Genomic DNA, 11099 nt, shown 5'->3' with positions numbered 1-11099 from the left:
GTTTTAAGTAGGAAAAGTGTCGATCATTATATACATATTACTTCATCGCCTTACGCAGATTTTTTTTAGCTTGGTGATCAGGATGCTTTTTCGAAAAAAAAAATTGCATTTTGTAAAATGAAATCATAGGATTATTGCACACTTTTTTGGGTGAATTTTGTGAAAATTTTCAGGTAAAAAATGTTATTTTCCAAAATTTCTGGGGGAACCCCCCCCCCTGCTGCATACGGCTTTGTATACTTGACTCCCCGGTAAACAAAACAAAAAGGACAAAACGCTTGGCAATGCGCCAGTTCCCCTTTTATGCCGAGAATTCCCTTTGCTGTTATACCAAATACGTTGTGTACGGTTTCATCCAGCGTTTCATAGCTAGCTGTGAATAGAAGATTTAAATTGTTCAGCTTCATATCTTGCTTCAAAACTTCTGAAAAGGTTGTCATTAATACTTGCTGTTTCAAAGGTTGTCAGAAGGTAGGAGTGATTTACTCTGGTTGGACTTGATACTTGATTAGTGCATGCGTGTTATGTTGTGATGTTCAGATTGTGTTGATTTAGTTTATATTTATATGGCTTTTGCAGCGCAGTCAATTAGAACAAAAAAATTCCATAATTCCAATACAGAGTTAACATAATAGCATATGAGAAAGCTGAATTTATATTTTAAATTTACAGAATAAGCCCCCTAGCAGAGAAGGGCATCACTCCATACGGGGTGCGCAACATCACAATTCAAACTACAGGGGTGCGCAACCTCCAGCTCGCATAGCTTTTTTTGTAATCAGAAACTAGTTCCACGCGAGCTGCAATTTTTCATACTCACCCAGAAAGGAACATTTTTTAAAAAGTTGTTTGGAAAATTGCTTATATGCGAGTACGTTGATCAGTAATAGCCTGTTATAGTGTGTTAACATGCTTTCAGTCAAAACGGGGTTTTTTTTGTGTGTGTGTGTCTGTATTTTTTTTGCGGAAGTGATTCAGAAAGTCATATCGCATTCTCATTGCCACGCAGTCACACGGTTATTGTGTTTGGAATTTCCAAATAAAGGCATTTTATCACGAGACAGGGGCGAAAGGATGACATGGATGAGACCCCCCCCCCTCCACACACACACATGCACATGATTATAAAATTCATTAAAAATGAAATAGAAGGGGAGAACGGGGACATTTTTTAAAGGATTTGTTGAATTTGAATTATCATCATCATTAACGAAGCTCAAACCTAAATAAAACGAAAGATGCATATTTTGGCTTGACACCTGCATGAATAAGTTTGGATTGAATCAAACAATTAATTTAGAAGCTATTATCACTAAAAAAAGGGTCAAGTGTTACTATTGTCCCATAACACGTGGTCATTGTGCATGGAATTGTAACACTTTGTGTGTGTGTTGTTTATCAAAGTTTATGCACTTTACAGATGCAAGATTTTTAACATTCGATTACAAAAAAAAAATATAAGCCCCATATGATAAAACATGACAATGCTTGACTCATTCATATTATATTTTCCACTCGCATGGGGATTGTTTTGACTGTTTTAAGGATGTTGTGGCTTCACCCTAACTGTAGAACTCTGGGACGACGGAACCGGGATGGGGGCAGGGGGGGCTTGCCCCCCCCCATTCCTCGTAGTAAAAATGCCCCTTTTCAAAATGCAAAGAGCCTTTATTCAGTTGATTAAATGTGCCTTTTTCAAAATGAAATACCTTTTTGAAGTAAAACAATACATTTTAGGTAAGAAAATCACACATATTTTGGGCTTCGCACTCGCATCAATTGTTTAGTATATAAGGTACTTCTGTCCTCTATTACAAAAATGCTTAAAATGTCCAGTGTTCAGGTTGGATTTTCACAATTTTTTTGCTCTCGATTTGCGCTTGCATCAGTACTCATTTCGTTCTTGGTTACACAAAGTGTTTAGAATCCTGTTTTCAGGTTGGAATATCACAAATTTTCAGCTCGCGCTTCGCGCTCGCTTTATTCGATTGGTGAAATATGTTTCTTATTAATCAGTCAGTATATGCAGTCTTTATCAGGTTCTTTTTCTGGTCAGCTCGCGTCAATTCTTTAGTCAGATGCACAACTTTTTTCAATATAACAAAAAAATGCTTGGAATGTTTAATTTTTATGTCTTATTTAATGAAATGTCCAAAAGTTTGAGCTTGAGATTCGCGAACGCAACATCTCGCGACTAGTCGCGAATATGCCCTTTTAACAGTAATTAGCTATAATTGCCAAATAGCGAGTTTCATGACTTCAAAATAAAATTTCTCCAAACTGTGGGCTCGCGGAAAAATAAAGCCTAAATATATATTCTGTCAATAAGAAATCTTTTCAAAATGGCTTTGCTCACTAGAAATTACTAACTACTTCACGCTTTATGAAAATATCTGTTTGCACCAAAATGCCAATTTTGACATAATAAGAGCCCTTTTTTGGCGCTGCCCCACCCCCAACGAAAGCACGTTTCGCCGCCCCTGGTAGAGCTATACATTAATTTCTATTTTTGTTCTGTATCTACTTGAATGATTAAAATATAACTACCCAACATTTCTTTAATGGACGACTGTGGTAAAGCATTATGCATTTAATGTATTCTCTTCCTATATAAGTGATATTATTTATTAAAGATTGAGAAATGACCAATTTGTCTAAAAAGGCCACTTTTTGGACAAAATCTTTTTTTTTCTTTATCTTGTTAACAGTTTTATAAATTCCAGAATTACTGATTTATTAAGATTCATTTGTACGAAAGACATGTTGCCTCTTTTACTTTACTCCCTTTAACCCTTTTTGTATATCCTATGTAATGAAAATATATATCAATGCGTCACATCGGAGTGGCATTCTATTACCTGTTTGTATGTATACCGAAATATTCCCCTGTACAAATTCATCTAATTCAGCATTTCGCTTGCGAGTTTGATTTCATTATAATAATTATAATCCATCCATCCATATCATCGGCATAGAGTTTGTTTAGTACGTATTATAGATCGGATGTTTATAATTACAATTCATTGTTTTTTTTTATATTTCAATAGTATTTTATTGATACTTTCCAATAAAAACATATGATACAGATCGGTAAGGATACATTCATACATTTTGTGTTTACATATAGTACTGCAAATAACAAAGTAAGTACAGGTTTGTTACGTACAGTTATTGTTTAAATGATACATGTAAGTATAGAAAAAAAGAAGTATAAAAAAAAAAAAGAAGTATAGTCCTATAACAAACAAAAGAGAAACAATCGCCAGTTTTTCTTTAGCAGTGATTCGAAGTAAATAGTGGCATAATACATTTCCATTTTCTTTCATGGATATTCAACTTCCCTTTCTTTTTAGCGATGTGCATTTCTTCTGTGTACGAAGAAAACAACATTCTTTTAAAATAGTCAATGCTTGGCTTATTGTCACCGTTTATGCTTATGTAAATACATCTCTTTGCTATAAGTAAGACATGATTCTTTATTCTAGCATCTTGTTGTTTATGTAAAAATCCGACAATTATGGTCTGCTCGTCTAGGTTTGAAAAATCCAACATCGATAAATAGGCTTTAAATTCATCCCAAAATATTTTTACATAGTTACAATACCATAGTGCATGTTCTAAGGTTTCATAGTCTTTACAGCCTAAAGAGCATTCTGGTGAATCTTTTATTTTCATTTTAAACAGCCTATAATTAAAAAACAGAATGTTGTTTAGTACTTTGAACTGAAATTCTCTAGTTTTTGTATCAATGGTTGTATTCATCATTCTCTTTCTAACTTTGTGCAATTCGGAATCACTTAAATTGTATTTACTCTTACAATGAGAATAGTATTCTCAGATTTACATTTTTGACTATACAAAAACCTTTAATAATGCACTCTCCTCGTGTTTTTACTTATTCTCTATTGTCAAAATTGTAAATCTGAGAATAGTATTCTCAGCTTAAATCTGAGAATAGTATTCTCAGATTTACAATTTTGACAATAGAAAAACCTTTAATAATGCACTCTCCTCGTGTTTTTACTTATTCTTTTCTAGGAAAGTGATATAGATTATGAAAAATCGAACCAAAAATGAATTAAGTTTTTGTTTACTATTAATCAATGATACGCAAACTTTATCAGACAAAATGTATAGTTTGCATTGTAACAAAACAAATTTGTCAGATTATGTTCAAAATTATGTAGACCTTATTTCTAAACTTATTATGGTATGCCTTGAAGGCTATCTTTTCTTTGTAAACAAAATAAATAATTGACAGACTCGTTTAACGTTATACAATTCTCTTTCCTAAATTTTAGTTTTAACAATTTATAAAATACCAGGGGCAATTGTAATATGGTGTTTACATGTATACCAGCAAAATATGCTGATCTGTCGAGTTTCTACTGGAGTTACTATAAACAGAAATGTGAGATATTAATACCTAATAAAAAACACTTATTTTGCTGTAGAAAATTCCACCAACCGTTATATTTGCTAACATTCGAACAGCATGAGGAGCGATAAAATACGCATAAAAAGCTTATCTTTGTAGCTTGTTCCTGCTAGCAATGGGAGCCTCTGTTACATTTGCCCCGTGTTACAAATTTCATTTTATTTATTTTCCACAAGTCAATAAAAATACAAAACACATGATTCATGAAAAAGTATAAATGAATACAAAAGTAAGTATTGTTTAAAAAAATGAGGGAGAAAGAAATACAATGTTGAGCATCACATTAATTGTGCTCGGTCTCCCATGAAGGATAATAATGAGGGTAAGAGAAAAGGTTCGATCTTTAGATCTTCCCAATTTTTTTTTTATTTAGAACATAATTATTGACTCCCCCCGTAAAGAATTGGCAATGTGCCCGTGCCCCTTTTATGGAATTCCCTCTAAAAAATGTATGCTATAGGAGGTTTAATTTTAGCAGTTCAAATCTTGTGAGAATGTTGTCTGTACGCCTTTTATCAAGATGGTCAAAATGTCTTACTGTATTTGGTCTGGTTTGATTCGAAACATGTGAAGGGGAGGCAATGGAATGGCACGCCAGACATGGAAAAGGGAATACAAATGTTTTATAGTCAAAATGAGCGAAAACATCCATTCGATATTTGTCAAATCAACAAAAACTTAAGTCAGACATAGAATGAAAACTGAAGAGCGTCGTTGTTTTAAAAGAATATCACTTAAAATAAGAATGCCTTTTAGGGCGTCACTCATAACATTACGAAAGGTATAGGTTCAGAGAGGTTAATATTCCACACGAGGATTAGTGGAGTGCCCGGACTACTAGTGTATTCTCTCATGTGGTATTAACCCCTCTGAATCTACTTGTTTAATGTGGGGATTTTTTTTTAATTAGAATTATATAAGAATGGCTATTACTATAAGGAATAATCATTGATGGCTGTTTGAAAGTTAAGATCACTAAATTCTTTAAACTCAAAAATTTTCAATTTGGCGTGTAAATGGTAAATGTTAAGAGCAAAAAAAATATTTGCTCTCATAGTAAAATTCCGACAATGTATTTTTTTATTGGATCAAACAGAGGAATAGGCCCTCTATCATCCTACACCGCGATAACATTACCTACGTGACTTATTTGAAATCCAATCAGTGGCTGGTCCAGGTGCAGGGGCACATTCGGCCCGTAACCCCCCCTCCATATCCGGACCGTGCCCCTCCCACTCCTTTTACAGCCCATAAGAAATTTTTATTAGTGAAAAATGTCGTGCATACTCAAGTGAAGACCATTTTATTTACTTTTTTTGCTTTTGAAAGTTTAGCTGACAATTCAACCGCTATGTTTTTAATTACTTTCTTTTTATTTTCTTTGCAGATGACATTGAGTAAGAATATAAAGGTAGCTGTTTACACTAGCAGTGATAGAGAAAATGTAAAAGGTCTTATCACTGAAATAAGAGAGAGAATGGCAGATTGTGTTGAAGAGGTTAAATATGTTCAGCTACCTTACAACATTAGTGATATGCAGAAGATGAAACTAGATAAGAATTACTACATGTTGCTCTGTCATTCAATCAACAATAGAAGATTCTCAATCACCAATGTCACTGATGCTCTTTATGATGACTTCCTCAAGAAAGCCAAGAAACGATTAGGTAAGATTGCTTAACCATGATTTTGCAAACACGATCAATATGTACGCATTTGTCATACTATATCCTCACTCCTGTACATTATGAAGAAGATAATGTTACTAGTGGGCTCGGGGCGCGTCCGGCGCGAGATTATTATTATTGTTTTTTTGCGATTTAGACCAAAAATCAGGAAATCTGTAATTACCACTAAACATGAACAGTATGCGTGCCTAAATAAAAAGTTAATGGGAATGAAGAGCGCTTTATATAGGCCTATAGTAAATATAGATTTACTGACCTGAAAAGAGTGACATTTCAAGGACTGTTGTGGAATCAAATGCTGCTAGCGCTTAGCGCTACCTTGATTTTTTAAATGAATTATCAGCACTCTTTGTGATCATGAACACGATGCGTATCTTGCTGAAACAAAATAATGAAAAATCGTATCTTGATCAGAATAATTTGAGCGTATTGACTTGAAAATGGATATTATTATGCCTAATGATATCCTCTCGAACAAATTATTATTTTATTTGAATCAATGCGAGCGCGAAGCGCAAGCTAAATTTTGAAATAACCTGGAGACTCTAAAGGTTTTTTTTTAATCATAAATAATTATTCCCCATTTGTTTCATCCATTTTCTTCCTCTTATTTTTCTTTCTCTCTCTTGCTCTCCCTCTCTCTCCTTCCGTGTTTCTTTTTTTTTCTTTCCCACTTTTTGCGCCGCAAACAGGGGGGAGATTGACAAATAGCCTATATAATAATTATGTTTTGGGTTTGTTATTTACTTTTCCAGGGGGCGGTGGTCGCACCTCGTTTAAACGAGCATTTGTACCGAACTATTTCCATTCCCATTATTAAATTTTCAAATCACATATCGATGGGTTTTTAAAAATATGAAAATAAATTTATGAAAATTTTATGGGCATATATATACCCTGCAAAAACTCTGGTGTTGATTTAACACCAGCCCGGAATCTATATTTCCACACCAGAAAAGTTTTAAACAACACCAGGTTTGTTTTGGTCTAACACCAGATAGGCGTTTATACAACACCAAAACAGCATCGGTTTGATTCCAAACTCTTGTTGTTGCAATACTTCTCTGGTGTGGACATTATAGATTCTGGGCTGGTGTTAAATAAACATCGGAGTTTTTACAGTGTATGGTTTCAACTGCAAGTGAAATAGTCCAGGCCTTTGCAAATTTTAAATCTCAGCATGCCTTCATTCATTTCGAAGATCTATGACTTTATCGTTTCTCTTCCAATACCAGGCACGCTATGTAGCAGTGTTGTAGTCAAGGCTCAAACCTCCAAGGCTAAGGCCAAGGCTTTAATACCCAAGGCCAAGGCTTCAATACCCAAGGCTGAGGCCAAGGCATGGAAACCCAAGGCCAAGGCCAAGGCATTTCAAACTTACGATATACAGAACAATGAGCTAACAATGCTTATAGGCCGCTAGACATCACACATGGCAAAAATGTATGTGAGCGAGCGGACTGAGCGAATAAAGAATTTCACCCTTGTACATTTAAAACAAAAATAATTTCATGATAAATTTAGACATAATATATTATATATAATTTTTTTTGGGGGGTGGTTCAGAGCCAAAAAGGCACTTATATACCAAAATGGGAATTTTTGGTGCTAACAGATACATGTATTTTCAAAATGAGATTATCAACTGCGTGAAGTAGTTGTTTGTTTTGTAGAAATTAAGTTGAGCAAAGCCTTTTTAAATTTATTTCTTATTGATAAGATAGATATTTTGATTTAGGTTTTACTTCTCAGCAAGAAAGTGTAGCGAGCAAGCAGTTTTGAAAAGAAAATCAATTCTGAAGTTGTAAAACTCGATTTTTGGTCAATTATGGGGTTAATGACAGTTAAATCACTAAATCACTGTTGCGTGATGATGCCGGTACGAACCACGATCTCAAACTTCTGGACATGTGTAATAAGACATGAAAATTAAATATTCTGAGCTGTTTTTGTAATCATGAAAAAGATGTGTACATCTAATTAAAGAAATAATGCTATATAATGTACAAATCAGAAAAGGAAGCATTTAAGGACTGCATTTTTAATAGGATACATAACTCACCAATCAAAGTAATGCGAGCGCAAAGTGCGAGCTAAAAAACATTGTGATATTCCAACCTGAAAACTGGATATTCTAAGCATTTTTTGTGTGTAAACAGGAATAGAATGAGTACAATAATTGATTCGAGTGCAGAAAGCGAGCCAAAAATTTGTGATATTCCAACCAGAAAACACCATTCTACATTTTTGTAACCATGAACAGGATTACATGTAGTCTGTACTAAACAATAACTGATGTAAGCATGATTCAAAATTTGTGATTTTCAAACCTAAAATGTATCATTTTTACTATTAAAGAAGGTATTTCTTTTTGAAAAAGGGCAAAATCATTCTGAAAAAAAAGGCATTTTTTACTTTGGAAAAAGAGGCATTTTTTCCTACAGGATTTTTTTTGTGTGGGGGGGGGGACAAGAGAGCACAGAGCACAAGCTGAAATTTTCAAATGCTGACTTGAAAATGTGTCATTTTTAGGATTCTTGCCAGTTTTCGTGTTTTTTTCTGCTTACAACCACTTTCAAATTTCAATTCTCATTTCTTGTATCTTCTACAACTATTTTACCTAAAAAAACAGAATGAAGAATACTTACAAAATAAAGTTTTATTAAAAAGGATACAAAATAAATGGGGCGCACCCCATACCCTTAGTTGGGGGGGGGGTAAATCTTGATTATATCCTGAAACATTTAATTATTAATAATATTAATAATTATTCATTATATATCATTATTTTAATTAATCATTATTTCTTGAACCCATATTGACACAAACACAAATACGTTATTTCATTGATTTTTTTCCCTTTGTTTTGTCAATCTGAGACCGTAGACCCAAAATAAAATGTATACAATTTAGAAAAGATGTACTGCCTATCATCATTAACTAATTCTGCAGTATGATCTGCCTAACCAGCCACCCCATCTTTCTTGCGCCCTTATATGTTTCTCCTTACAATTTAGAAAAGATGTACTGCCTATCATTAACTAATTTTGCAGTATTTTCTGCCCAACCAGCCACGCCCATCTTTCTTACCCCCTTACATATTTCTCTCCCTTATCCTCTCTCTCTCTCTTCCCATTCCTCTTTCTCGTCTGTTTAAAAATATATCAGACCCCCCCCAAAAAAAAAAATGAGAGAGAGAGAGAGAGGAAGAAGTTCCACCACCAAGAATAAACTTAAAATAGGGGGATAAAGGAAAGGAAAATGTGGAGTAAATTTGATATTATTTTCTAAACATACTGTCACAGTCTTTCAAAAAAAAGCTTTTCTTATAGCAAAAGGGTGACAATTTTTTTTCGCTCGCTTGCTTCAATCGCTTTCAATTTTTTTGGCAGAAATTTTGTTCTATATGCCATGCTTGGCCCCTCTAAATTTTTGGCTCATCATGCCATTGACATAGCCAATTTGGATATTACAAAATTAAAGTCTGTGTACAAGTTTTCCAAATCTTTTCAGAATATAATTAAGACTTAAATCATTCTTGTTGGCTAGAGAAAATAATACAAGGAAAATCCTAATGGAATAGAAATCAACCTTGTTATAAATCATTCCTTAGAATTAGCTATGTTTAAAGTATGAAAGTTGTTGTCAAAATTGCAGTCAGATCTGTCAGAATTATTCCTTTCATCAAAGCACTATAATCTTGATCATAATCATTATTACTGTCATTATTATCATTATTAATATTGTCATTATCATCATTAGTCATGATTACAACACATTACCAATTAATAGTTATTTTTCATTACTGCTGTTTTCTTTGTTACAATGTGATGATAATTCTTAATAATGATGATTTAACAATTACAATCGATGACACAGCTATTACACTTACTGCTGTTGCTATATACTGTTACTGGTGACTGGTAGTTTTGACCATTAGTGTCATTACAGAACAATTGAAACATTTATAATTACTTATATAAAACAAATGAAAGTAAAAAATACAAAATGCCTTGAAAATGCCTTGAAATTTCAAGGCTCAAAATCCTCAAGGCCAAGGCCCTCTCAAGGCCAAGGCTTGAATGTTCAAGGCCAAGGCTTTGAAAAAATAGGCCTTAAGGCCAAGGTCGCGCATCAAGGCACTACAACACTGCTATGTAGAAAGTTTCGTTCTCGTCGATTAAAAAAAAATGTCGAACAGGGATAATGGGTCGATTTTTGCCTCATCGAAAATGTGATGAGCAAGCAAAGAAATGGTTATCAACAAATTCTTGTTAATATTCCTGATGGTATTGAAGGTTTAACGCGTGTTTCTCTATGGTTCAATAATTACAGGTCGCCAGAAGGTCGGAGTGATCGCTCATGATTTTCAATTTGCTGAACTCTCGTCTGAAATCCTCGAAAGTAAGATGATATCTTTTAAAAACACACAAGAAAGAACTTTCAGAAAGTCAATTCTGCAGCTAATCGGCGGACAACTCTCAGATTCTCCTGTAGAACTAAACAACGATCAATGGCAGGAGCTTGAAAAATATCTCAAAAACATATTGAACAATCCGAAGCCCAAGAAAGTGACAAAAAGGAGGGCTACACTATGTTCTTGTGCCCGGAGCACACAAACAGAACCGTGAATTATCTCTCCGTCGCAATAAACAAATTCTATTGGAATATTAGAACTTTGACTAGGCCCTTGAAGTTAATGGCAGTTACCATAATTATGTTTATCTGAAGATATGCATCTATATCCAAGGTAAATTAGAATCATAAGCTAAAGGACAAGATAAAAGATCAATAAGGACCAGAAATCCATATCATTGAACATAAAACATATTTTGTTGATTCTTTCGTATTTTTTTTAACTCCCCTCGGTTAAAACGATGTTCGAGCTCCTAAAATTGTGCAATGTTTCAAGCAAGGTATTATGCAATATACATTATTTTATAACGTTCATTTTTGGTTGCAAGTTTCTCTCG

At 33.9% G+C, this 11099-nt stretch overlaps 1 protein-coding gene across 1 annotated transcript; it reads left to right on the top strand.

Moving 5' to 3' along the window:
- Nucleotides 1-305: 305 nt before the first annotated feature.
- On the top strand, nt 306-11099 carry LOC121410127. Its single transcript, XM_041602012.1, has 3 exons — nt 306-471; nt 5826-6105; nt 10462-11099. Exons 2-3 carry the CDS (start codon nt 5826-5828, stop codon nt 10755-10757), a joined length of 576 nt encoding a protein of 191 aa, XP_041457946.1. The 5' UTR covers nt 306-471; the 3' UTR covers nt 10758-11099.

This window comes from Lytechinus variegatus, chromosome 3 (assembly GCF_018143015.1).
Source record: "Lytechinus variegatus isolate NC3 chromosome 3, Lvar_3.0, whole genome shotgun sequence".
In the NCBI taxonomy this organism is placed as follows: Eukaryota; Metazoa; Echinodermata; class Echinoidea; order Temnopleuroida; family Toxopneustidae; genus Lytechinus; species Lytechinus variegatus.
This window is presented reverse-complemented; position numbering and strand designations above follow the sequence as displayed.